General features: G+C 44.8%; 13 protein-coding genes across 13 annotated transcripts; 8 read left to right on the top strand and 5 right to left on the bottom strand.

Moving 5' to 3' along the window:
* Positions 1-137: 137 nt before the first annotated feature.
* CTI6 (Cti6p) lies at positions 138-1,550 on the top strand (the record flags this gene model as incomplete). The annotated part of the gene is made up of 1 exon (XM_037283644.1): positions 138-1,550. One exon carries the CDS (start codon positions 138-140, stop codon positions 1,548-1,550), a length of 1,413 nt encoding a protein of 470 aa, XP_037139540.1.
* A 12-nt stretch (positions 1,551-1,562) lies between these two features.
* On the bottom strand, positions 1,563-3,320 carry VPS45 (Vps45p; the record flags this gene model as incomplete). Its single annotated transcript, XM_037283643.1, has 1 exon — positions 1,563-3,320. One exon carries the CDS (start codon positions 3,318-3,320, stop codon positions 1,563-1,565), a length of 1,758 nt encoding a protein of 585 aa, XP_037139539.1.
* A 201-nt stretch (positions 3,321-3,521) lies between these two features.
* On the top strand, positions 3,522-5,651 carry TCO89 (Tco89p; the record flags this gene model as incomplete). The annotated part of the gene is made up of 1 exon (XM_037283642.1): positions 3,522-5,651. The coding sequence occupies one exon, from the start codon at positions 3,522-3,524 to the stop codon at positions 5,649-5,651; it is 2,130 nt and encodes a 709-aa protein (XP_037139538.1).
* Positions 5,652-5,746: 95 nt separating this feature from the next.
* Positions 5,747-9,043, bottom strand: PAN2 (poly(A)-specific ribonuclease; the record flags this gene model as incomplete). Its single annotated transcript, XM_037283641.1, has 1 exon — positions 5,747-9,043. One exon carries the CDS (start codon positions 9,041-9,043, stop codon positions 5,747-5,749), a length of 3,297 nt encoding a protein of 1,098 aa, XP_037139537.1.
* A 274-nt stretch (positions 9,044-9,317) lies between these two features.
* On the top strand, positions 9,318-12,317 carry RTT10 (tRNA (34-2'-O)-methyltransferase regulator RTT10; the record flags this gene model as incomplete). Its single annotated transcript, XM_037283640.1, has 1 exon — positions 9,318-12,317. One exon carries the CDS (start codon positions 9,318-9,320, stop codon positions 12,315-12,317), a length of 3,000 nt encoding a protein of 999 aa, XP_037139536.1.
* Positions 12,318-12,373: 56 nt separating this feature from the next.
* On the bottom strand, positions 12,374-12,649 carry RTC6 (mitochondrial 54S ribosomal protein bL36m; the record flags this gene model as incomplete). Its single annotated transcript, XM_037283639.1, has 1 exon — positions 12,374-12,649. The coding sequence occupies one exon, from the start codon at positions 12,647-12,649 to the stop codon at positions 12,374-12,376; it is 276 nt and encodes a 91-aa protein (XP_037139535.1).
* Positions 12,650-12,899: 250 nt separating this feature from the next.
* IRC19 (Irc19p) lies at positions 12,900-13,514 on the top strand (the record flags this gene model as incomplete). Its single annotated transcript, XM_037283638.1, has 1 exon — positions 12,900-13,514. One exon carries the CDS (start codon positions 12,900-12,902, stop codon positions 13,512-13,514), a length of 615 nt encoding a protein of 204 aa, XP_037139534.1.
* A 156-nt stretch (positions 13,515-13,670) lies between these two features.
* Positions 13,671-15,794, bottom strand: HG536_0D03810 (uncharacterized protein; the record flags this gene model as incomplete). Its single annotated transcript, XM_037283637.1, has 1 exon — positions 13,671-15,794. One exon carries the CDS (start codon positions 15,792-15,794, stop codon positions 13,671-13,673), a length of 2,124 nt encoding a protein of 707 aa, XP_037139533.1.
* Positions 15,795-16,238: 444 nt separating this feature from the next.
* Positions 16,239-17,408, top strand: SNF6 (Snf6p; the record flags this gene model as incomplete). The annotated part of the gene is made up of 1 exon (XM_037283636.1): positions 16,239-17,408. One exon carries the CDS (start codon positions 16,239-16,241, stop codon positions 17,406-17,408), a length of 1,170 nt encoding a protein of 389 aa, XP_037139532.1.
* Positions 17,409-17,518: 110 nt separating this feature from the next.
* Positions 17,519-20,536, bottom strand: GPI13 (mannose-ethanolamine phosphotransferase GPI13; the record flags this gene model as incomplete). Its single annotated transcript, XM_037283635.1, has 1 exon — positions 17,519-20,536. One exon carries the CDS (start codon positions 20,534-20,536, stop codon positions 17,519-17,521), a length of 3,018 nt encoding a protein of 1,005 aa, XP_037139531.1.
* Positions 20,537-20,996: 460 nt separating this feature from the next.
* On the top strand, positions 20,997-23,159 carry FRA1 (aminopeptidase P; the record flags this gene model as incomplete). Its single annotated transcript, XM_037283634.1, has 1 exon — positions 20,997-23,159. One exon carries the CDS (start codon positions 20,997-20,999, stop codon positions 23,157-23,159), a length of 2,163 nt encoding a protein of 720 aa, XP_037139530.1.
* A 483-nt stretch (positions 23,160-23,642) lies between these two features.
* On the top strand, positions 23,643-25,361 carry TPO1 (polyamine transporter TPO1; the record flags this gene model as incomplete). Its single annotated transcript, XM_037283633.1, has 1 exon — positions 23,643-25,361. The coding sequence occupies one exon, from the start codon at positions 23,643-23,645 to the stop codon at positions 25,359-25,361; it is 1,719 nt and encodes a 572-aa protein (XP_037139529.1).
* A 300-nt stretch (positions 25,362-25,661) lies between these two features.
* Positions 25,662-26,444, top strand: ISA1 (Fe-binding Fe/S cluster assembly protein ISA1; the record flags this gene model as incomplete). The annotated part of the gene is made up of 1 exon (XM_037283632.1): positions 25,662-26,444. The coding sequence occupies one exon, from the start codon at positions 25,662-25,664 to the stop codon at positions 26,442-26,444; it is 783 nt and encodes a 260-aa protein (XP_037139528.1).
* Positions 26,445-26,839: the final 395 nt, after the last annotated feature.

Below are 26,839 nucleotides of genomic sequence, written 5' to 3'. Positions count from 1 at the left end.
GACTGGTTTTTTGTTTCCGCACAACGTTATAAGTGATGTTATTTATAAGATCACTTCTCAAGAAATGAGGAGGGTAACGGCAGAGTAGCTCAGATGCTTAAAGGATATGATGAGATGTAGGTGAGTTTTAAGCAGGGATGGAGGATGGAACGAGGCAGTTGTGGGAGCTGAAGACATTGACTATGGAGATTATCCGGGAGGAAAATACTCTTGGCGAAGAGGTTGAGTCACCTGAGGAGGAGGAGGGAGAGACTCGCTGTGTATGTGGAGAGATTGAGCCGCCCGATGACTCCGGACTGTATATACAGTGCGAGCAGTGTTCCGTCTGGCAGCACGGAGCGTGTGTCGGGATTGCAGACGGTGAGGATAGCCATGTCGAGAAGTACTGGTGCGAGCAATGTAAGCCGGAACTCCACCACCTGTATACCGTTGATAGTACGGGCGCCACCAGATCGGTATACAAGCCAGTGGCAGAGAAGAGACGACTGAGCAGGAGAAGTACTCGGCGCGGCGACGCCGAGGCGGAGACACCAGTGGTGGGCAGTGATCAGAAGGGAGAATCTGCCGACGTTTCGCACTCATCGTCGCCTTCATCGGGCAGATCTCATGGGTCACGTGGACGGAAGGCATCTTATGGTGAGGATAGAAGTGTAGATGATTCGAAGGCTGATAACAGGGTTTCGGCTCCTGGGTCTGGGCTGGAAGGTTCCGATGAAGCTGAGAGAAGGCTGCAGGACCGGAAACGGGCAACATTTTCGGCAAGAGAGGAAAAACAGTACCAATGGATGCTGGAGAAAGCAATTCGTGAGAGCAGACGCACTTCTCAACAGGAGGTCGAAGCGAAGAACTCGGAAGACGGGCACGATCGGGAGACTGATTCGGTTGTAGGCTCTGCCAATCATGCGGTTGAAGATTTCAAGACCACGAGCCCGGAAACTGGGTTGAACGGTGTTGCACAACAACTGGAAGAATTGATCCCAGCGCCGGAAAGTGTGTCTACCGAGTTCAGTCATGAGGCGGTTGCTGCAACCGCCAACACAACAGCACAGTCTGCTCAGGCTGCCAAAAATACTTCCGAGACGGTTTCCCGATCGTCTAACTCTACATCTGAAGACGATAGCAAGAGGCGGGCACCTTCAAGGCGATCAAAACGGGTTGGGAATATTGCCAGAAAGAGCAATAGAACCAACAGAAGCAGTTCAGAGAGAACGGCCAATGGCAGAGGCAGAAATAATACAGGTGCTAGAGGGGAGATCGGCATAGACAAACCGATGAAGCCTAGAATACCACCCCAGAGAACATCTCTAAATGAGATGAGGCGACGAGTATCTGCAATATTGGAGTTCATATCTCGGACTCAATGGGAATTGAGTGAGAGCCACTCTTCGAAAGACGAGCTGGTTAGGTTTGTGGAGAATCAGCAATTTATAGAGCAGGTGGACTCTATTTTCGAAAAGTATGATCACAGCTTCAAGCTGATGGACGATCTAACGAGGTCTTTGTTACTTTGGGAGAAGAAATACTCACGGACTTCCAACCTTCATGAGTAACGTTATTATATCCTATGTATTGCGAATAGATTGCATAAAGTCACTGGTGGAGAGAACTGAGGTTCCTCCTAGAACTACCCTAGTCTTGTTTTTCATTGTTTCGTTAAATTGATGGACGAATCTAGCCTCTTCGTAAGTGACACCCCCAACAACGAATATTACGATATCTTGAGGCGGAGCCGCAGGTGAGGTTGGGGAAGATAACTTTGGTGAGGATTCTGCAGCTTTTGAACTGCTCATGGTTTTCAGCCTGTCGCGCGATACCTTGTTCTTCGAAATATCAGTTAAGAGCGTTGATATTTCAGGCACATGCTGCATATACACATTTTCTGCCTCAGTGTTGTTTCCCGAGCCCATCCTACTGTTGAATTTTTTGGCGAGCTCACTCAGCAAATCATCTTTATCTCTCAAGTGGCCTTGTCCCTCTCCCTTTGTTTGGTCAGCGTGGAAGATAGTTCTAAATTTGTGGAACAAGTTAATCTCTTCTGCCGGTAGTTGCTGGCTCAAAGTCTGCACGACCCCGTCCATTCTTTCACTATTTTCTCCATGCTTTAGAGAATAAATACAAGCGAGTTTCAGTTTGTATTCATTCCGTAATTTTTCGTCTCTCAATAGGGTCAACATGGCTTGATAGTCTTCCTGACTGTCTTTATGAACTGCGAGATTTTGTTCCACCTCACTCAAACGCCAAATATCTCCCAACCGCAACTGCCTATCTAATTCTCCGACGATTGCCATGTGCTTGGCTACGTTACCGGATAGTTTCCTGAACTCAGGGTATTTCTCAATAAACCTTTTAATATCTTCGATGGTATTAATCTGACTGTTTGAATGAGTTTTATCCTTATAGGTCGTCACATATTGGTTGACTTTATCCCCAAGCTCGCCAAAATTCGAGTACATTGTGCTATGGAAAAATGCATCTTGTCTCGGTGACAACGTAACAGTCTTTATATCCTTATCAACATCTGGTATACCTGACAAATCAACAATGTTACCCTTTATTCCGATATACTCATTCAACATCGATTGGTATGTCCAAGGCTGTAAAAGCGGTGTGAGAGGGTCGTTCTTGCGATCTAGTAGGACCAACATTGGAGTGGAATCTATCTTTGGAAAGTCAAATAGAGTTTTCTCATTTTGCTCGATGTATATGCTGACTTCTCTTGCCAGTTTCGAGCACATCCTACTATTGGCCTCGAACTTGATGTCGGGCTTCAGTTTCAATGACAACAGTAACGAAGTCAACGATTTGGTACATTCGATAAGAGTCGACGCCTCCCACGTATCCCGAACCTGAAGAAGGTTCTCCACAGGTATATCTAACGAGAAAAAATCGCTGTTAATAATGTGGTAATCCTGATAGATCTCCTCCACCTTGGATACAACTTCCAGATCATCCGCTTCTGCCAATCTCTCCAACTGCGACTTGGATACCGCATTGCTAAAGAAGATGTAGTAGTCGCCATATTTTGGATTCTGCAGTTCTCGTAACAAGGCTTGCAGGGTCTCCTCCGTTGGGCTAACGTACGCCAAACAACGTAAATGTCTCATCACATCCCTGTTCTGATTCTCAATCGTATCCACTAGGTATATCTCATGATTCAGCAGCTCAGTCTGCGTCGTACACATCGAAATAGTGGTTATGGTATCCTTATCCAGCAGCAGAGCCTTGATCCTACTACGTTCTGCGACGCTTGAGTTGCTCACTCTCGATTGGGAGTTCACTATCCTATCCACATAGTAATCGGCAACCTTGAACAAATCCATTCCTCTTAAATAGTCCAATCCAGATCACAAAGGGTCAATTGGGAGTTCTAGCCAGCCCACTGGTCGAGTTCCTTGTGTAGGTGTTTTTCTATCAACGTTTCGCATATGAGCTTAACTCCAAGCCATCATTGCCAGTGTTAGTAAGAAGGCAGAAAAGTTACGTATCAGCTCGGTAGATGGTTCAAGGAGCCAGTAACTGTGATGGTTAATAGGGGAAGATCACTTCGGTCTGATTTCGAGATGACCTCCGCCCAGAGCAGTGGGAGGAATGCGGGCCATTTGTCGTCCACGGTTGCAGGGCATCCAGCAAGACATTTTAGACAGTTTACAACGAGATCAAGGACGAAGAGTGCTGCGAGTTTCAAGAATTTGCATAGGGTGCTGAGTCATGATGGAACCACCGATTTTGATAATCACGGTAACGCAGCTAGCACTTTTGTCAAGAGCAAGAGCTCTGATACTCTTTACAGGAAGCGGGCAATAAGTGGATTGAACATGACGAATTTGACCAGAGTCCGTTCCAATCCGGGGCATAATTTCAGGAGCCGGTCCGGATCTATGGCATCTGCTCATAGCCTAGGAGCGGGCGCAGGGACGTCGAGATTAAGGCCAAGCAGAAGCAAGAGCACTCATTTGGTGGTAGACATGCACGAAGGAGATGAGCTATTTGACAACGATACCACAACTGACGAGGAAGTAGAGTATTTCACCGATGAGGAAGATGAAGCGTCTAACAAAGGTCAGAAATCGGCGGCGGACTTGAAGCAGCAAACAGAGCGGGAGGAGCAAGATGAGAAGGAGCCAATTGAGTCGCACGAGATCTTTGAAAAGTCCAATTCAATTTCAAAAACTTTGAGCAACTTAACTGCTCCACTGGAGGAGTATGAGGAGAGAGAAGCGGTAATTAATCAACCTATGCACCAAACGCCTTCCGGTTTACTGAGAGGACACTCAGATGAAAGAGCTGATACGGGTGTTTCAGACTTTTTAGCGCCAGATCTTGGCAACACTGGTGGTAGTCGATCAAACGGTGATCATCACATTCATCATGACGGGGAAGATCACATCAGTAATTCCAACCTGAATGTTTATGAAACAGATACTTTGATTGCCAATAGCCTGGAAAGACAGAACAATGGCTATATGAAGGAGGGTCTCTCACAGCTGCCGAATCAGGATGAGCGACCTGCAAACGGTGGCCAGGTCGATGAGTTTTCTCAACGTAGAAATAGCGCTACAGAGCAGTACATTCCTAGTATGATACTCTCCCAATCGACAGGGGCGGTCAGGAGATTTGAACAGCCGCCCTCTATCCAAAATTCTCTTTCAAACAACTATCATGGAGCTAGCGTTGATGATGTGATTCAAGATAAAGAAGCTAATAGCCGCAAGCAGGACATCCACTCTGATTCGAAAAATTGTGCTTCGAAATCCGCTACAGAAATGGAAGGAAATTCACAACATTATTCGAACGGTACATCCTCAGCTGCTGATCGGAATCATTTCTCGACTTCAATATCAAGCCTGACCAATAGCCTACTTAGAACCGCTCCTAATGGTCTGCATAGCAGTACTCGCATGAGTCATTTGATGCGCAAGAGGACATCGCAGAACAGTCTCATTAGATCCGACCTTCGATCGGCCAATGGAACTGATGCCCCAACTTCAGCTCTTCATCGAGAGAATGCTGCCTCTGTTTCTTCTATCAATAATTTTGCTCAGTTCTTAAAATCAGATGTTATGGATGGCGAATCTAGAACACAGCGGAAGTTGTGGTTACAAAGAGAGAACTCTATAATGGATCTAAGTGCACATAATGATGGTGGTGACTCCGTTTTCATGGCAAGCAACATTGAGGTGAAGCGAGAGTTTGAAAGGATTTCACATGAGTATACAAACGTTAGACGATTCTGCAATCCCGTCGAAGAAGCTCTCTCAAGAGTGGACATTGGTCAGAACGTGGTTGGAGTAAGAAGGTCGAAAATACCTGACACTGACATTGTGGACACACTTTTTCCCGATGACGGTGCCAAAGACAACAAAGTCGACCAGTTTCTTCCAAAAACACAAGATACTAAGTTACACAGGATTTTATCTTCTATATGGAAGGATGAAACTGCTCTTTTTAATAAAGATACTAATCCAGTAAGCGGAATAAGGACGACCGGATCAACTCACCATTCCCTACAGCCGAACCGTAGCTCTTTGAGGAGTGGATTTGGATCAAGCACGACGCTTCAGCATCAAAGGACGATCAACTCTCTTCAACCAACGACCCGGGCGGTCAATCGAAGAATGGAGAATGCTATTCATCATCAACAGCGTCTATAAATTCATTACATTCGTATAACACAGAGCGAGCGCACTATGGCCCTTATAAACCAGAATTTATACTCTGATATGCCGGATAGGAGATGCTCAAGGAGCTAGAGGGGAACCCGATAATTCAGGGCCCTCCCCTCTGAATATATTCTATCTAATACATGCTCCAATGTACCGTTTTTCTGAAGGTCCAAATATTTTTGGTACAAGATCAAAGCAGTGTATGCATCTTCTATCGAATCATGGTTCCCCTCTTGGATGTTTCTATCGAGCAGAGCGAAGGCGAGGTATCTCAGCGACAAGTAACGTTTTCCTCTCAAAAAATATAAGGCAGTATCTCTTATTTGTGCGGCTGGTACGTTAATGTTGATGTGTTTGAAGTCATTACTTAGACCGTGGCCAACGAATACACAACCAATTTGCATTAAGAGCCAAACTTTTCTGTAAGTTACCTCTCTAGAAACCAAAGGCTTTGAGCTGGTTTTTAAATCCAAATCACCTGGCGAAATACCGCTGTATTTTGTAACATAGTTTTCGATTGGCCCCTCGTTGAAAATATAGTCATCAATAAAGGGAACTCCAAAAAGAGGCCCGTCTGCGCATCGGATTGCGGAAAGTCTAGCGAGCGCTGTCTTTTTAGGTTTGACTATGGTTTTGACACCATGGCAATCGATATCACTCATTTCCTCATTTAAAATAACAAACTCTGCATCGATCGCGACCAGGCTTCCGGGTTGAGGTGCCTCCTCCTTTGTTAGAAGTTTGTACTCCAGTTTCGCGGACTCTTTTAGCTTATTAGCAAAATGGTCGCGATATAGGATATCGCAATTAATTGGGTATGTATCCACAGAGAAAAAAGGCTTTCGAATTTCCTCGGCATCGCAGTATATGATCATTTCAGGTGTCTTCCACCAATATGATATATCGAGAGCTTCTTCTTCTTCAATTTCGATCGCCAGGTACCCATTAAACATGTACCATTTGAATTGATCTGACGCTCTATCGTATTTTCGGGCATACGTTACGAGACGTGATTCGCAATTATTGTCGGTCACCTTAGCCACATAGCCGTTTAATTCATACTTGAATATCGGGCTATTTCCCTTCAGATCTTTGAGGGTCGGCTGAAGAAGAGCTTTGTCTTTGGACATAGTAGCGTAAAAATCCTTGGCTAGCCAGTTGCGGTTGGATTTAGCAATATTCCATTCAGAGTCTGTTAGAAGAATATTTAAAGAAAGGATCGGCGGAAGGTTCTTAACCGTTCTTTCATAACCGACAGTTTCTAGTTTGCTGTTATTGATATGCTTCACTCTCTTCATAGATGATTCCAGATAGGGTAAAATAGTCTGATTGCCTGAGCGCTTGCCGACTGATTTGAAACCATTCCTTGCAGGTGACAGCAGAGTCAAAGTGAGAACTGTGCTGGTCGATTTCTCATAGTGCTGAGAGCTAGAGCGGACGATTGAGTCCAGCTGAAAACCAAAAAGTTCCTTTAAAACCATGCTGTTTGCATCTCTGCCTGCTTCCTCTTCAATTAGTCTCGTTAGCAGAAATTCATTGAACTTCTGGCCTAAGCTTCTTTGAAGCCTTTCAGGACCTGTTGAAATCTTCTCCTTTGCTATGTTAAGCCGTTCAAGCATTTGTAAATCATTCGGAAATGTCGTCGTTAGGCCCAATTCCTTCGCCTTTTCAATGGAATTCAGGGAACTCTGGAAATTTGTGGATCGACATACTGTACCTTTTGACCTGTCTATCATATCGTACAGATAGCCTAACTCAGTAAGAAGCGAATTGGACTCAAAATTTTCATTCTTTAAGCAGCCAACAACAAAGTTGAACACCTCAGGTACGAAGCGATACAGTTGTAAAACGGCGTTTGTATATGTATTATCGCCGTCCGTATCTAGAGTCGAAAATGGTGTCTTGTTGAATGCTTGAAAATCAAAATTATCCGAACCATAGCGCCCATGGCTTAACTGTAGCTTACCGTATGCAGGGGGAATCTCGCCTTCCTTTAGCGGCTTGTACCGCAAAACGTCATCCGGAATTGTGCCAGACGCTATTCTTTTCCTCACGTCTCTGAGACATATATAGGGTTGTAGCGTATTCCTAGGTCCGAATTTGTTCTTGTCATAGTGCATGAGTGCATACGTTTTCACATCGGGTGATGATCCATTTTTAGAGACCTGCATTTTAGCTGAAGACTGTATTGATGTATCGATTGGCATAGGAATGGTGCCGGGACTTCGAAAAACGACATTATTCCACGCAGAAAGAAGCTTTTGACTGTAGTAGGGCATTCCAACGCTGCTCAACGGATAACCATAATCGTCTACGGAAACGCTTGGAACATCACCATCGTCAACGAAATCAGGATATTCCCATATCTCTGGTGTGCTAGTGAAAGAGGTCGAATCTGCAGATCTCGTCCACGTTGTCATGACGTTGTCATTTCCGACAAAAATAAGATGATCTCCGTTAGGTGATAGCTTGATATCTTTGATGGGTTGAATAGGGTGAACATGTTGAGTTCTCAGAGTTGGATTCACTAGATCTACGAAGTCAAATGAACCGGACTGCGAGGCTACCAGAACGACCGTTGGTAGAAGCGGATGAAGTTGCACGAAATCCGCGCCACCAGCCCCCATGGTCGTGCCCTTAGAAAAAGATACAGGTGGCAGCTGCTGCATCATTCGCAGGTCATAGACGTTCACAAAGGGATCGGCATACAAGCTGTTGAATCGTCTCGATTTTCCGACAGCCACAAGATTGTATCCCCGCGTGTCCATTGCAGATATAGTCCCCAAATGAGCCGGGAATGACTTCACGATGCTATCTGAGAGCGGATCGAAAATATCAATCCCTCCGCTTTGCTTGCCAATACATATATGCTTGTTATTGGACGACAGCAGCTTCACCTTCGATGAGTAGCTCATTATAGACCCCACACATCCTCGACTCAGATTGATACGCACAATACCCGAAGCTAAATTGCTACCTGCACAATAAACTTCATCGTGCTGATCTGACGTACCCAAACACATGGCATTAAGTGAATCGAAAGCTGCAACATCCACGCTTGTCAGGTTGAGCAGCGCGATACCTCGGCGGTTTGCAAAATGCAACGAATCGTCACCAATCGACAGGACACCTTCCCTATGAGTCAGAACATCCCTGACCGCCGTTCCACCAATATGAGCTGTGAAACGGCTATACAAGGAAAAATTGGGATCGTAAGAGGAAATCCTTCCGTAGCTGTCCCCAACCCATACTAAGTTTGCCCTTGCATCAAAACTCGTACTTGTTGCCTCCTTTTCCCTATCGTCATATCGGAGGTATGGTTTCTTCAAATGCTCTATAAGGTCCACAGAGTGCGTAAAGGAATGCTGCCAATTGTTCATAATAATATCTCAACCCAGATTCAGTCTGGTGGACCGGAATGCACCAACTGCAGTTCTAAACGGCCTCTACAATACCTGCAATGTCTGATAACTATCATCCCAGCTTGTCGTAGCTTGACGCGTGCTAATAAGAAGGTGTTACCCGCCCAAACTCTTAGACAAGGTGAAAAATTCGAGCTCATCGCTTCAAATATTAGTTAATATATGCGGGCTAATGCTTATAGAATAAGAGATGCGGGTCGACTAGTGGTCTGTGAGATCGCAATTGATATCTATGAAATACCTTGCGCATTATGGACCATCTCTGTGCGTGAAATTTCACGGGAATTTGGTGTACGCCGCAAGCGGACCGTTTTTACATTCCTACGACTATCATACAGGTGAATTGAAAAGCAGATGTAGGATCTTTCACAGAAATAAAATCCATGGGATATGTATCGGGAAGGATGGAGCTTTGTTGCTTTATGGCGCTAACTCTCTTTCACTTGTCGACTTGCAGGCTGTGAACGAGAGGACCTGTTTACTAGAGCATGAAAAAACTGTTAATGGTTGGGTAATCAGTGGTGAATTCAGTTATTCAGGCGACCAGGTCTATTTGCTGACGTCGTACAACAAGGTTATTGTCTGCGATAAGGTTGGACGTCCGGTGACGAGTAAAAGCCTTTGCGAAGAGAAATCCATTCTGTACTCTGGCTCAATCACGGTTCACTCACAAGACAAGGTATATGTTAACGCCGGGACTGTCATGGGAGGCATTCTACTTTGGGATCTGTATGCGGAGGAAATGGTACACAACCTAAAGGGTCACGAAGGGTCTATCTTCTTTGTAACCGAGAGCGCGGACGGCCGCTATGTGGCTAGCTGCTCCGACGATAGATCTATAAGATTGTGGGATCTCAAAACTGGGGAATTGTTATCCGTAGGATGGGGACATACCGCAAGGATCTGGAATTTGAAGTTCTTCGATAACGGTAACAGGATTGTCAGCGTTTCTGAGGATTGTACCTGTAGAATCTGGGAAATCCGTCAACAAAGAGACAGCATCGATTTGATACAGCAAAATGTCTATGAAGTTCATTTGACGAAGAACATTTGGGGAGTCGATGTTGACAGAAGCGGTAAAAAGGTTGTCACTGCAGGTAATGACGGCAGAATCAAAGTCACCGACCTGGGAGGCCAATCAGGAACTGAAGAGGAACAGAAATGCTATACTATTGAAGAAATTTCTGGCTGCACTAATGTGCCTATGCAAAAAGGTGAGATAATCAAAGGCTTTGAATGGTTTGACTTTGGTCTTGTGGCCATAACTTCGACTGGCAAAATCTTCCTGCTGAGCTCCACCAAGGATAGTTGGATATATTTAACCGAAAACGACAAATTCAGCTCTTACAGTACCACTCATGGCGTTTCGAATGAGAATGTTATTGTCTTTGCAAACAACAAGAGCGATCTCCTTCTTCTCAAATTTAGCAACGATGGTGAGCGGATAGTGGCAAAAACGGAGTACCACTGTTCAACTCTCTCCAAAACCACTAACTGTTTGATTCGAAAGGACTCGACATCGGCACTGCTAGCTCTTTTGGAGTCTCCCAATCCTCGCGATCATTTGGTTTGCTTGAAATTTAGTCCTTCCACATTGACGCATCTTGACAGCTACCATTTTACCAAGCCAGCAAACTTTGTATCCACCTGCATGGAAGTGTATCAGAATTTCATGCTGATCGGTTCGAGATTCAGCACTTTAGCCATATTCGATTTAATGTCAACAGGTACTCTTCCGTATGTGATACGAAATGTGAACCCTGGCGATACCACGACGTCAATTAAGCATGTCGAAGATCAGGGAAGCTCAAGTCTATTCTCTGTCACGAACAGAGACGGTTACTATGATATCATCAAGGTTAATCTAACTGAAGATCCATCGCACAAGATAATTCATTCTAACAAGATAGTTCGGGGATTTCTAGAAGGGGCGGATTTCAATGACCGAGGGGACTTCATTACTTATGGATTCAAGTCGAGCTTGTTCTATGTTTATAATGAAACTGCTTGCTTTGAGGTGTTCAGTCACATTTGCGGTGGCGCTCATCGCCAGTGGAAGCTTTGCCACGATTCGAAGACTTACGTTTTGGTTTACATTAAGGCCTCGGACATCTACATCAAACGGTTCAAGAAAGCTGCAGCTCCAGAAGCCCTTTTCGCAGGAATTCATGGAAGAGAAATAAGAGATATAGCAGTTCAGAAGCATAGGAAGTTTAACGATGGATTTCTGTTCTGTACGGCTTCGGAAGACACCACCATGAAGTTGATGCATGTTGACCCGAAAAGTGGCCGCTTAACGAACTACTGGACTCAAAGAAAACACGTCTCGGGCCTGCAACGTTGCCAATTTATAAATGAGACGCTAATGATATCGTGCTCTGCCAGGGAGGAGTTATTTTTATGGGAGGTTGATGCGCAGACGGGCGGTCGTCGTCCTTATATGACTTTGAGACAAACCTTGCCGACCTCCAGCGGCAACCCAGATCTACGGATAATGGACTTTGATGTGAAATTTGACAGCAAAGGCGAGAATTTCGTAATGGCTACAGTATACTCAGACTCAGCAATCAAACTGTGGTTTTATGACCGGAAGGAAAGTTCGTTTTCGCTGATTCTTCGGGGACATTACAAGACTTGCTGCCTCCTCAATGTATTGTTGGAGGTTTTGCGCGATCAATTGTGCCTGATCGCCTCAGCAACTGATGGTCACTTGGTATACTACAACATATCAAAACGGATTTCTTTCAAAATCAATGTGGATGACGACAGGTTGACCTTCGGTGATCTTAAATCGTGCAAATCACACTTACCGGATTATGATTGCAGGCTGCGGGTACATCAATCAGGAATCAAAACCGTCGATTCTGTGGTGAGAACTAACGGAGATCTTGTGATATACACCGGAGGCGATGATAACGGGCTCGGAATCACTCTTGCCAGTTTCAATGAATCTACCGCTAAAATCTGCGCCCGTGTCGCAGACTTTCAGGAGAAAGCAGCTGCATCTACGATCACATCATGCAATTTGATCGACAACGCAACGAAACTCCTCGCAACGTCTGTTGATCAAACGCTGCGGTTATGGGATGTGAGTGAAGAGAAACTGGTTCTAGTCGACAGCTCGTACACAACAATCGCCGATACAGGATCGTCTGACTGCGTCGCCATCGACAAATCAGCTCAGCTCGCCCTCATAGGCGGTGTGGGGCTATCGGTTGTTCAGATGAGCTGAGCGAATGAGGTAAATGTGTACTATAATTGTATATATATACAGGAGATACTGGCAGTCTAGCCCTGGCGTTGCTTATGCTTCCCATTAGACTTGCAATAAACATATACTCTACCTTTACGTCTGACAATGTAGCAGTCGTTACAGAATTTCTTCACCGACGTCCTTACCTTGAAGCCTCGGGTCAAAAAGGGCGTCATCAACTGGCCACCCGCCGAAGGAAAACTTTGTGGAGTGATACCCGATCTCATTAAAACCATTGAAGGCGTGCTTCTCGTTTTGAGAAGTCCTGAACCAGACCGCTTCAAGATTGTGAATAGCGAACCCTGTAACATGAGAAAGGACGGCCTTTTGAATACAACTACTCTGGATACGAAACGGACCTAGTACTACTCGACTAACCGACCAGAACCACCTATGGTAGGCCAGAAGAGTGCATCTTCTAGCCATCTAGCTCAAGATCAAGCCTTTTTCACCTAGCTTCACCAAGTCACGTGAATTTGAACCCAATAGGTAAGAACTATAAGACCTTTCAGATCAGAATAGTCAACTCGCTAAGCTCTATAATCTGACCACAGCTGATTTATGAGATGGCATACTATCTGTACGAGGAATGCTTTGATTAATGGAAACTACACACTGATCAAGAACAATTCAAAATATCTGGTTCCGAAGGAAATTGCTGCGGATTATGGGTCTCTTTCTGATGAAATTTTGATGAGAATCTTGTACCGCAGGTTCATGAGACTACGTCCCTTTGTTTCATGTCGAAAAATGGTCAGAGATACCTACACTGACTATCTTCGGTACAAATTTAAAGTGGAGGATTATGATTTGAAAAGATCTTTAATCTTCAAAGAGTCGTCGAACGCGAGCGTTAAGGAACAAGTGTGGAATAGCTTGACATTTGTCACCAAAGCTGTAACTTACCTCCCTGAGACAGCTGTAGTGAAGTGGGATTTGGCGAGGGACAACACGACATGTCGACAGATCTTGAAAAATATTTTGACGATGGAATATCAGAAAGCATCAGAGATTGGTCAGGCAGCCAAAAGAAAGAGCAAAAGTAATCCTTACTCTGATTTGAAGCTGAGATTTAATCACATCAGAAACTGCGATTCTTCAGCGAGTTTTAGAGCGTTTGGCGAATTTGATATAAGCTTGCTTTATCTGAATGAAATGTTGCGCACTAGATTGTAACGCTTCTATAAAGAATCTTGACAGGTCGACATTTATAAAGGAGAGAGCGCGGTCGCATCTCTGATGAATTGATTGCACTTGGCAACGAAGTTGAGCCTGACTGTTATGACTTTAGCACTAACACAGCGGAGAATATTGCAGGACCGCTTGCAGCGGTCACATAAGTGGCTTATCATTTGTGACAATGAAATCAACAGTGACATCCTTTGAAACTATTCTCAGATTTTGAGATTTGAGGTAATCTGTCAGTATCTGTACCGCCTTGGGAAGTAACGAGCTGCCCTGCTCGTAGGTTAACCTTACAATGCTTTTCGAGAATGTTACCTCTATCTGCATAGCATGTTTGAAAGGAACGACAATGCTATTGTACACGTCATTCGTTGGCTTAATGGGTTTATTCAATTTCAGTTCTCTTTCAATGCCAAAACAAGTTTTGATTAGCTCCTTAGCCGCTTCCGCTGGATTCTCGTCATTGCCGCGAATTTCGAGAAGATAATCATTGGCTGGTTCTTCGAAAGGGAACATTATATATACGCTGTAATTTTTTTCGATTTCTCCAATCATCTGGGCCCCGCGTTTAAACGATAGCATATGCCTGTACTGCCCAGGCGAAAATCGAAGCAAAACTCTCGCTTGCGCATTGCCATATCCTCTGGCAAGAGAGTTCAGTTCTCTTTTTGCTTCTAGTATTGTGGAAACGTTTTTATAGGGACATCGAATAATAACGTTGTCATACCGTATGTGTGATAAATCATTCTGCGGGAGGAAAAAACTATTCGAGAATCTGACGAATACGTTGTACTTCTTCATAGTTGCCTGTATAACAGATCCCCCAGCGCCTATCACAGGCCTGTGATAAAGTTCCGGTATAAAGAAGGATTCCTCAGCGGGCAACTCGTTGAGGACCATGGAAAATGCGCTTGAAAAATCATTGAAATTGTCAGCTGTTAGGATGAGGAAAAGATTGTCATCTTCCAGAAATTTCTCCAGCTTTATGAGGCTGGGAACAGTTTCCATGATACGGGTCACTTTACCGTTTTTCTTCCCTGATATAAATTCTTCATAATCAGTATGGAGTTCAAAAATGGCTCTCAGCTGTCTCAATGAGTTTTGTGGCAATGCTCTGAGGATCAATGACAAATGATACATGACTTCATTGCTTTTAGGTCTTGCTGTCGCGCAGGAAGCTGTACCGACCTGCAAGAAGGAGTGATTCTTGACTAAAACTAGTTGTGACTCAGTGCCAGGAAGCTTCATTACAACAATAGGACCGCATTCTCTATCGGAGACGATAGCTCTAATCGCATCATGGGTGAATGAGTGATCATCAGTAAGGGTGATCTGGATCTCAACTATTTGGTGCAGAATATTGATCGTGAAAACTTTGATCACGGAGTTCAATAACGTTGAGCAGGGAGCTTGAAACTCAACGTACGACTCTGTAACTCTGATGAAGGATTGGTACTTTATAATCATGCGCTTCAGTTCAGATGTGTAATATTTCCGGATAAAGAGAAGCTTGCCCGGTGACACGTTTTCAAGCCTGTGATAATAAATTGATGACTGTGACATCTCCACTGTGGCCAAAATCGCCTTCTTGGCGGATAAAACCAGCGAATGAACATCGCTTGATAGAAGTACATGAGGTCTGCAGACGTCCCCTTCTGAACTCGAAAAATGCGAAACCAAAGGAGGAAGACGAACCTGCGTCCTATAGGTTCTAGATAAATGTCGCATGTTGGCCATATCCACCCCAATTACTAGCGGTATTAACGAATATCCATCCAACTCAAAGTAATCCACAAACACCTCAGGACCACCATGTGTAGAAGCCTGATACAGTTCGAGCAATGAGCGAAAATGCGGTTCTGCCGCCAGGACATGCGATTCCAGACCTATCAGGTGAACATCGTAACCGTCCGCCTGATTTTTCCCTTGAGCCGCTATTTCCACGTCAAACTCCTTTGATAACTCATCCAGGCTTTTTCTGAAGAACCCAACAAGCGAAGCCTCGTTGACATTCAACCCGGACGTAATGGAAATTGTTGGCTCTATGTAGCCGCCCTCAGCGACGCCTGTCACCGTATAAATCCACTTGAGCACTCCATCATTTACCAGCACGATGTCTTCTGCATTGGACGGTATAAAATAAATGGCCTTCTCCGCATCTATCCCTCTGAGTCTCTTGTCCAAACTTCTCCAAAGACGACCAGTTCGGCAAATAAACGGCGCATCACAGAATACCGACGTCTCAAACTGACTGAATATCTGCACATTCATAACCTTGAGCAAACTTGAACATCAATTGCAGTTGGAAGGCGTTCAACGAGACCCTACAAGCACCGTATCGCTAATGTAAACAGTGTAGTTCGTCTGTTTGTGTTCCTATTACCTATTATGTGTTCGCGATGTCCGTTACCCGGCTCTAGCCAGCTCAATGTCAAATTTGCCCTTAGGCAACCATCAAATAGTAATCCTCTGCATTTGATCTAAATGAGCACCATCTCCATCAGAACTGATGACTTTCGACTCAGACCCAACGTTTGGCGGGTTCTTGAATGCTTATTGAAAGCATTAACCTTAGCTGATTCGCTGTCGTATGATATGACACCGTTCATAGTAGTGGTAGCTAGAAAAGTTGACTATGAAGACTCCATAAAGCGTTATAATTGCCATTATATACTCTTGAGGTGATCAATTAGCCGGCTTTTGCGACCTTTTGTGATGGCAGTTATAAGGAAAAGGCGAACCTTTAATACCAAAACCAGTCGGCAGCAGCAGCTGCAGCAACAACAACAACTACGGGCAAAACAAAGATTTGAAAGCTCGAGGCTGAAACCGGAGCAGTCGACTACCACGATTCATGATGAGAGTGATACCATTTCGTTTAGATCTTACCTGCTGATGAACTTTGTTAAATCCGCAGAGTACATGGACGTATTGATGACTCAACCGATTCCGAACGACAAAATTCGTCCTCCGGCGCTGTTTCCCAGTTCCAAGACTCTTGAAGCGATGAAAGAGAGGCTGAGGGCACAGAGGGAGCAGTTACGTGGTGCCAAGGAGGCTCTGGAGCGCTTTACTTGGGGCATGGATGGAAAACTTCGATTTTTGAAAGATAAACTGGCGAAAACCGAAAATGGGTGTGAAGGAACGGAGCCAATCTTGGACGAATATCTCAGAGAATTTGATCTTCGAAGTCAGACGGGCAGGGTTGTGTTCCATCATGACAAGTTCATCCATTTACGAGGAGATATGAGGGAAGCACCAGCGGATTATTGGGAACAGTATTCTCTAAGGTTAGAACAAGAAAGGAAAAAGGCGCTGGCAGCGAAGCAAGAGGAAGAGGCGAGAAAGGAGAAGCTACGTCTAATGGAGATGGAAAAGAGAAAGAAAGAAATGGAGGAAGAGCGTAGACGAGAAGAGCTAGAAAGGCAAAAGCAGCTTGAGCAGTTGCAGAGAAATGGAATGGGTCAGGTGGACACACTACATGAGCATCTAGCATTCCCAGGATCCAATCAAGGATCGTTCCCGCAGGCTCACACAATTGCTAATACGCAGTATGCGGTGCAGGGACAGATTACCGCTAATTCGAATCCTTTGCAACTGCAGGAGCAGTTGCAGAATAACGGCCAGCAGTTCTTCAACCAACAAGCTCCGCAACAAACGGTATTGGCGCAGCCGCAACAGCGTGAACCAATGATGCAAGACCAAAATGTATCACAAACTCAGTCGCAGCAGCAACAACAACAGCAGCAACAGCAACAGCAGCCACAGCAACCACAGCAACCAGTCCCTGATGGGGTAGAAAGCATTTTTGGAGGTTTCGACGATGAACCGTTCAACAATGGTTTTGAAGACGACTTCGGTGAGCTTGATACAGCATTCTTTTAGGGTTCTAAACGTTTGGCGACAGATCATGAAACTGTACTGTTAGTTATGAGTTTCACTATCTAATTTCTACGTGTGAGTAATTTTACAATTGTCGGAGGAAGCCTACGTAATCACTTCCAAAAAATGTCGTTAATCTGCCTTATGATTCTTCCGCTGGCGAATGCCACGGTTCCGAACGTGACGACGATTTGCACAGCAATCAAGCTCATACTAGCGAATAGAAATCTTGGGCAAAAGATCTTCCAAACCATCAGATGTCGGCGGAAGTGAGTAACCCAAACAAAGGAACTCAGACATAGCACTGTGTTATAAACCAATAGAGAACCGCAGTTGGAAACTATTCTGCCCAAAAGCGTCTGTGGTTTCAACACATCTGGCTGTTGTTTCCAAAGCGTTACGAGAGCCACAGAGAGTGCAACCAAAATTTGAGGACCGAAAGTGTTTAAAATGATTGCTAGTTGAGTAAACGGAAATGTGATTGTCTCCGACAGTGTAAAACCAATATCCCATTGAACAGAAGGGATTGTTGCCTGATGACCAGTGCTGAAGAACTGTGAGTAGGCTAGAAGCGCCAAAGCGAAAGGCCCTATAATGTTTTCTTTCAGTTTTAGAAGGTCAATGATTTCTAATATAGATAGCAATTGGTTGCACATCAAGTACAGAGAAATTTGTGCCAATGGTTTGTTGAATAATATGATTGCCATGAGAGCATTGATCACCAGCAGGAAGAATTGAGCACCATACGCATTTGCGTATCCCAATATTGTTGCTTGATGAGATTTGGCATCCGTGTTGTGGATGTTGAGTTTAACACACAGAGGCCCCATCATCCAACCTATGTTTGATGCAATCAAGGAAAAGCCTGCGATTATTCTGGCAATAGTAAATTTGAAAATTGAAACATTCCATGATAATCCGATGGCATTGTTTTCTAGCGCTGTCAAGGTCCAATAGACAAAATTAGTCAGAAGGACACCTTTCAAGAAGAAATCAATCCAGATAGGTGCAGCCGCTTGGTACGATAAAGAAAGGTTGTAATAACCTTTTATGCATGAAGGTATCAAGGCCACAGTCAAAAGGCAGAGTCCCATACACCACAAAGAGTAATTGTTCTTTGTTGTAAAGGTCGGTACACAGTATTGGCCTTGCTCTTCTCGACATATAGAGATCATGGATGCAATTCTTGTGCAGACTATCAGTACGATGGAATGATAGACCCCAAGCAAGCGTGCAAATCTCGTTAAAGGTAATGAATCTGAGTTTGCAGTTGATTGACGGACCCCAGATGTGGTGCCTTGCTTTTCGCTGATCGCAGCCGTCAGTAAAGCAGATGTTGATTCCCGTTTGGGCAGGAAGACGAACTCATACAGAGTGAGCATGCCCAGTGAGATAAGCAGAAAGCTCACAATTCTGTCTTCCCAAATCGTGAAAGAATTAGAGGTAAATGAAATAGCATGAAGGGTCAACAAAAGTGCACCGATTCTAGACCAATAATCGGACAAATCCTCGAAAAATCTAATCAGTATCCACTTTAAACTGTACCGGTCAAACACCGGAATGAAGCAACCAACAATGATTCCAATGGCAGTGGCAAGTAATGAGCACCAAAGAACATCTTCAAGAAAAGCCGGCTGTTTGAAAACATAAAAAAGTCCATGAAGGCAGGCATTAGAAACGAGAGTCATTATTGCAATCCACGGAGCAAACTCAGAAACCATTTGGCCCACCACAATAGACGGTATCAACTTCATGATAGAAAGTAAAAGGACTAGCGATATCGTTAAAAGAATAATACCCGTTCCTATACTCCAATAATCGAATCTGGTCCACAAATCCTTACAAACTTCGAGGAACTGGCTTTGATATGATGCAGCAAGCGAGGGATCCTTAATTGCTCTGTTCCATGCTTCTTCTAATGCACGAGCCTTCTCAGAATTAGTGATCATATCACTTGTTCGCTTATACAACTCCAATTGCTCCAGTGTGATTCTAGCATAGAAATCCCTTTCTTCTTTTGTGCTTGCGATTTCATCGACGGGCCATCCAAGACTGTTGAACGGAAGCGGTAAGCCGAGTAGGATAGAGATCGTCGGTACCAAATCGATTTGGTTAATCTGTCTATAGTCTGCTCCTAGTTTAGAAATGTTGTATGCCTCAGGTTCTAGATGGCTCCACATTCCTGGCCTCTTGGTATACAGGAACAAAGCACTCTCGAGTTCATCGACAGAGTCACCTCCATGATTACCAGTATGATCCATTCCATGATCTCCCATGACTATCAGTACCGTGTCATCATCTATAGCGGCCATTATCAGACCAATAAATTCGTTAACCTGCAACTGCTTCTCGCGCATAGTAAAATGATTCGGGCCGTACTTATGGCCCACATGGTCGATTCCCAACATATGCCCAATCAGCACATCCCATCCTGGATCCGCTCGGTCTATGAGATGTTCGCGGAAGTAGGATATGACCCCATTGTCGACGGTATCCAAGTCCCACACGTTCAATGACTCGTAGGGCACACTCTCGGAAGACAAGAAAGGATGAAAGAGCTTGTCCCACGTATCGTCGCCGGCAAAATAAACTTGCTTGCCCTGTTGAAACATCTGCTTTATCAGATTATCTTCATCGATAACACTACCATCGAAATTGGACCCTGCATCGATAAAAGTCGGTAGTGAACCCGTAGTTAAGCCCTTCAACCTCTGCAGAGTCGTAGTAGGAGGATCAGCAATGAATTTCAAAAGCAAAGACGAACCATGTTCACGAAACAGACTCTCATAGAGCACGTCAATATTGTTATGGTAATTGTGGTTGAAGCCAGGCTCCTCGGGATCTACAGGTATCACGAAATCAAATCTCATCGCATCCACCACCAACACCACCGCTTTTTCGAACTTCCCATAATCCTCTGTCTTGATCCCGACATCATCAAGGACCCGTCGAGCCAACAGAAAGCCTCTAGTGAAAAAGGCGATTGCAATGAATTGCAAAAGTGCCAACGACGCTAGCAAAATAACATATAAGCTATGAGATTTTCTGAATTTCCTAATTCTAGCTCTATACAGCCGTTTTTCATCAGCCGAAGTGCTCAAGAGAGTTCGTCTTATCGAACGCTCATCCATAGCCTTAAGCTATATCCTCCCAAACGATTGCCAAACTGATCAAATGCTTCCCAATTCCAAGCATTGATTGGAAATTGGTACACCGTCTCATTCACAGATCAATCAATGCTATACGTAGCGAACTACCTTATTTTAAACTGTCGTATATAATGAGTGCCAAGAAAAAAATGAAGTCGTTTGGTCACATTTCTGTCCGGGTTTTCAACCCCGGTAGTTCGGACATAAGTAGTAATTTGCACCCAGATTTCTATGTGTTTCTTTGTACGAGCAACGAGGAAAAGCTTCTTGGCATGGTAACAAACAGTACGAAGAGTTCAAGTAGTAAAGAGTAAGGTAGATAAGACTTAGTCTCACTTTCTATGGCTTTGGTTCCATTGCTATCAAGATATTGGCTCAAAGATCTAGGTCTTGTTCAAATTACTTCTGTTCCACTATCAAGAGGTTGATTCATTACGAAAAAATGTCGGCAACTAGGCCATCTGTGTCGTACGCTGGTGGCGACGCCGGTCTTCGTGCCGCTAGCGGAGTAACGAGGCCTTTTAGACCATGTGCGGATTGCACCTGTTCTCCTGGATTGCTTTCCAGACAGGGTAGAAGATCCTCGATGTTTTTGAAACAGTTGGAGAATAACAGAAGAAAGGGTGGTAAAGATGCTAGAGCTTCCACATTGAGTGGTTCAGGTAATGAATCTATTTATTCTTCCGATTCTCTTTGTCGAACAACCAGGGAGATCAATACCTCCGAGAGACTTTTGAAATTGAGGTTGGAAATGATCAAGCATGATTTGTGCTGTTACATTGTCCCCAGCGAAGACGAGCACCAGTCAGAATATGTTTCGCTTGCCGATCAGAGGCGGGCCTTTATTTCTGGTTTCACTGGTTCTGCAGGAGTTGCCTGCATCACCCGTAACCTGTTGAATTTCAACGAGAAACATCCAGACGGGAAATCTGTTCTCAGCACTGATGGACGTTATTTCAACCAGGCGTCGCAGGAGCTCGATTTCAATTGGAGTTTGTTAAAACAGGGGGAGGATTCCTTAACGTGGCAACAGTGGTGTATCAAGGAGGCCGAGGATATGTCTCAAGGTTTAGGCGGCAAGGTGGCCAGAATTGGCGTTGATCCCAGGTTGATCAGCTACGAACAGGTCAGGAATTTCAATAGCTTGATCGAGGGAAATGTCTCTGCAGCATCAGGTGCGAAAGTTGAATTGGTGCCTGTGGAGCAAAATTTGATCGACGCTATTTGGAGCGAGTTTGAAGTGGTGCCGGACCGAAATTGCAATCAACTATTATTGCTATCAGCAGACTTTCATGGTGAGCCCTTCGAAGAGAAACGCCAGCGGCTATTGAAGGACATCCACAAGACATACGGAGAGTCTTCCAGCTTGGTAGTGGTGGCCTTGGACGAGATATGCTGGCTTTTAAACTTACGTGGTTCGGATATTGAGTACAATCCTGTGTTTTACAGCTATCTCCTTATTGATGACGAGAGCACAACTTTGTTTACGGATAACCCGACGGGGGACGAGATCGACACTTACTTGAAGGAAAACAAAGTTGAAGTTAGGCCATATAAGGATGTTTGGAATCATTTGCAGGGACACGCAGCAAAGAGCGAGTCGAAGAAGGGAAGCATTTTGATCCCTGACAACTCATCATGGCAATTGGTCCTTCAGGTGACATCTCAAAACTATAAACAGATCCATTCGCCTGTAGATCTTTTCAAGTCGGTAAAGAACTCTACGGAGATCAGAAACGCTCATGCTGCACAAGTCAAAGACGGTGTATGTTTGGCACAATTCTTCGCATGGCTGGAAGATCAACTCGTTTTTTCAGAAGCCTTAATTGATGAATACCGTGCCGCCGAAAAATTAACCAGCATCAGAAAAACTCAAAAGAATTTCATGGGTAATTCTTTTGAGACGATCTCATCCACGGGTCCCAATGCTGCTGTGATCCATTATGCGCCACCCATGGAGGGCTCTTCCATGATCGATCCATCCAAGATATACCTGTGCGATTCCGGCTCTCAATTCAAGGAGGGAACAACAGATATAACAAGAACCATCCATATGACCACTCCAACACAACAAGAGATAGATCATTACACCCTGGTCCTGAAGGGTAACCTTGCTGTGGAGAGGTTAGTGTTCCCCGAGGGCACTACAGGTATACACATCGACGCTATCGCAAGGCAGTTCCTGTGGTCCCACGGATTGGACTACAAACACGGCACCGGACACGGTATCGGATCTTTCCTGAACGTCCATGAGGGACCCATCGGAATCGGCCAAAGAGGCAGTCTGATAAAGTTCCCATTGCAGCCGGGTAACATTATCAGCAACGAGCCCGGTTACTATAGGGACGGTGAATACGGCATAAGACTAGAAAACGATTTACTGGTAAAGAGAGTCGAGCCAGCTCAGGGTGGCAAATTCCTGCAATTCGAAAATCTGACCATGGTCCCCTACTGCAAGAAATTGATCAACGTCAAGATGCTTACAAGGGAGGAAAAAGATCAGATCAACGAGTATCATAAGAGGATATGGCATTCTATCGTGCCATTCCTTCAACCGCGGAGCGTTCCATTCAAGTGGCTCAAAAGAGAGACTGCTGCTCTGTGAACACTCCGCTAGTATGAACGAACACATAACCGTATAATAACTAGATATCCTTAAGTTCCACGTCCATACGTGTCCCAGATACTGGTCCGATCTTTATGCTCCGCGGACAAGACTCTACAGCCGCTGACGTCGACGGATTTTTATTCTTCCACGGAACGACAAGAAGGAGAATCAAAAAAAAGTGATCCGCGGAAATTGAAATGACGTATTCAAGGCCCGAGAAAATGCGTAGCCAGCGGAGATTGTCGTCTATTCCGTCAGTTCGCACGGCTCAGTTCTCCGCCGTACCTTGCTACGGCTAACTTTAAACACCATTGGTAATTTGAACTTTGCTTAGTCATACTTTCTGGAGACATTTTCAAATGACTAACGCTATATATCTGGTATCTTCTTAAACTGACGCTCCATTACCTGACATGAATTAAAAGTGTCGTCGTACGGAACGGTCTGTAGTTTCGTAACACCGCATATCTATTTCATAGAATGTCGAGCTCTTCGCAGGAAGTAGAGTCGCTACAAAATCAAAAGCCATCGGGAAGCCCACCGAGTGGATCTTCTTTAAGTGACGTCGCGCCTGAAGGTGAGCCAACATGCTTCGAGGGTAAAAATCATGCTGGCGGTAGACTGGATGCCGGCGATGGTGCATCGATAACTTCAGCCACGCAGTCAATGGTTGCTGCAAATAGAATGCTTTCTCGTATTTTAACCGGATCATGTAACGAAGTGGAAAAGGTAGCGGTCGATTACAGCAATTGTCCCAAGATGGGAGGCGGTAGGCCGTACCCACCTGCGTTGCCAGATAGCGGTATATATGAGGTTACTTTTGATGGCCCAGATGATCCTCTTCATCCTTTCAATTGGCCAATGAAGACTAGAGCTATTCTTGCTGCGCTTCTAGGTTTGAACTGTCTGTCGATCACGATGTCATCGTCGATGTTTGCATCTGGGATTCAGCAGATATGTGCCATTTACCATGTGATTCCCGTCGTGGGAATTCTTGGTGTCTCGCTGTTCGTGTTGGGTTTCGCTGCTTCGCCTGTCGTGTATGCACCACTTTCTGAAATTTACGGTAGAAGAGGCGTTCTGGTCATTTCGTCGTTTGGATTCACGCTGTTTCATTTTGCGGTTGCCACCGCCAAGGATCTTCAAACCATTATGATCTGTAGATTTTTCGCCGGTTTCATTGGTGCAGCCCCAATGGCGGTCGTGCCCGGTGCATTCGCCGACATGTTTGATACTTCCGCCAGAGGCAAATCTATTTGTCTCTTCGCTCTTGGTGTCTTTGTAGGACCGATCCTCGGACCTGTCATCGGGTCCTATATGGTCCAGCACACCACTTGGAGGTGGTTGGAATATGTTATGGGTATCTTCGCTGGCGTTGTCGCTGTTCTGATCGCTTTGTTCTTCAAGGAAACGCATCATCCAACCATTCTGGTCAACAAGGCTCGCGCTATGCGTAAGTTGACCAACAACTGGGGTATCCACGCTGCTCACGAAAATGTCGAATTATCCATCAAGGAAATCGCACAGAAAACGGTCACAAGACCAATCGTTATGCTCTGCACTGAACCGGTGCTTCTTTTTGTTTCAGTTTACCAGTCTTTCGTCTATGGCATCCTATATCTGTTGCTAGAAGCGTATCCAATCATATTTGTCAGAGGCTACGGGTTCGATAAAAATGGCGAATTACCTTATATCGCGCTGATCATCGGGATGTTCTTGTGTGGCGGATTAATCTGGTACTGCGAAATCGATTATCTCAAAAGGGTTAAGAAGAAGGGCGGTTTGGTTCCCGAAGCGAGATTGATTCCGATGATCGTCTCAAGTGTTATCTTCCCAATCGGCATCTTGTGGCTTTGTTGGACCGGTAACTATCCTCACAAAGTTCATTTCATGGTACCCACTGTGGCGGGAGGCTTCGTTGGTTTCGGTTTGCTCGGCATTTTTCTGCCCTGTTTGAACTACATCATCGAATCCTATCTATTGCTAGCCGCATCGGCAGTCGCTGCAAACACCTTCATGAGATCTGCGTTTGGGGCTTGCTTCCCGCTTTTTGCAGCTTACATGTTTGATGGAATGGGCACTAATTGGGCTGGTTTACTATTAGGTTTATTCGCGGCCGCCTTGATTCCAGTGCCACTTATCCTAGTAAAATATGGCAAGCGGATCAGGCAGAAATCCAAATATGCATACTCTGGATAAGAGAAAATCCAGAGTTAAAAACTAAAAGATATGATAAAGTTGACATCAAACGTATAATAAATAATTCTCTTCAATTCTCTTGTATTTTATTCATTCTACTCGATTCGTTCTTGTATGCCTTTAATAATCTCGACGCCAGTGATTGGATATGCGACATCGGAATTGGTTAGGTCGTTACCCGGCTTTTCCCGGAGCTTTAAATTGATACGACGAAGTGTATAACTCAATATAAGCCCGTCATCAGTCGGATGTGACTGGAAACTCCCATCAAGATCCCCATTTCATGCTCTATTGTCCAGTATGATCAAATATGCGGTACGCAACGAAAGGATAACCCTCTTTGAGGGTTTCAATAGACTTTTCTCAACCCACTCTCTACTAGCTGATCGGGCAAGTTCACCGACGACTTCCTGTATCACGCATGGCAAAAGATACTTGCAGACATCGCTGAGCGACGACTCTGGGTACGCTACCTCATCATCTCCCGCGCAATGGGGCTTCAAGTTCGGCGCAAAACGGCAGGAAAGGGATAAGACAAGCCCGATATCCAACACCTTATCGGACTATCCACCTTCCAAATGGTCGAGCTATTCACTGCCCTCGAAACAAGCGTTGAAAGAACAGCAGGAGGAAGCGGATGCGAGAGATGCGGAAAACAGGAACAGAGTAGCTGCGGCGCAGGAAGCCATCAGAGAAGCATCGAAGCCAGACGTCACAGAACATTCAAAAAGGGCTAAAAAAAGAACTCTGAGGCCACGGAAAGCGCTCATTACACTCAGTCCCACGGCGCTGTCGCATTTGAGAGGCCTCCTGGATCAGCCTGAACCCAAATTAATACGCATAGGAGTAAGGAATCGAGGTTGTTCTGGCCTTACATACGAGCTGCAATACATCACAGAACCCGGGAAGTTTGACGAGATCGTCGAACAAGATGGCGTTAAGGTCATAATAGATTCGAAAGCTCTTTTCAGCATCGTCGGCAGCGAAATGGACTGGGTAGACGACAAGTTATCTTCCAGGTTCGTCTTCAAGAACCCAAACTCGAAGGGAACCTGCGGATGTGGTGAGAGCTTCATGGTCTAAATTCGATAGACAGAAAAGTACAAGTATTTCAATTTTACCAGCAAGGCAATTATGTTGCTATGGGATTTATTTATTATTATTTATTTATTAGTGTTAATTCATTCACAGGAGTTCGTTCATGCGATGTAGTAGTTCTTGAGCCCATCAAGCGCAAAGCTGCCTGTTCTTACGCTTTGTTCCAGCGTTTGAAGGTCACGTGCACATTGCTAGAACTTAGGGGAAAAAAGCGCGCGACTAGAATGCTCTGGATATTTCACGAAGTTGCTGGTTAGCAAGGAAAGTTCCGTCGTAACTGAAGGATGTGAAAACCCCTTGATTCGATCGAGGATGGTTGTTATATAAGGATGACTTGTCAAATTGTAGAGCTCTAGATTTGAACATTTTTTTCTTCCTTT

The sequence above is a fragment of the Torulaspora globosa genome, chromosome 4, assembly GCF_014133895.1.
Source record: "Torulaspora globosa chromosome 4, complete sequence".
Taxonomy (NCBI): domain Eukaryota; kingdom Fungi; phylum Ascomycota; class Saccharomycetes; order Saccharomycetales; family Saccharomycetaceae; genus Torulaspora; species Torulaspora globosa.
Note: the sequence above shows the minus strand (reverse complement) of the source record. Positions and strands in the feature narration are given on the sequence as shown.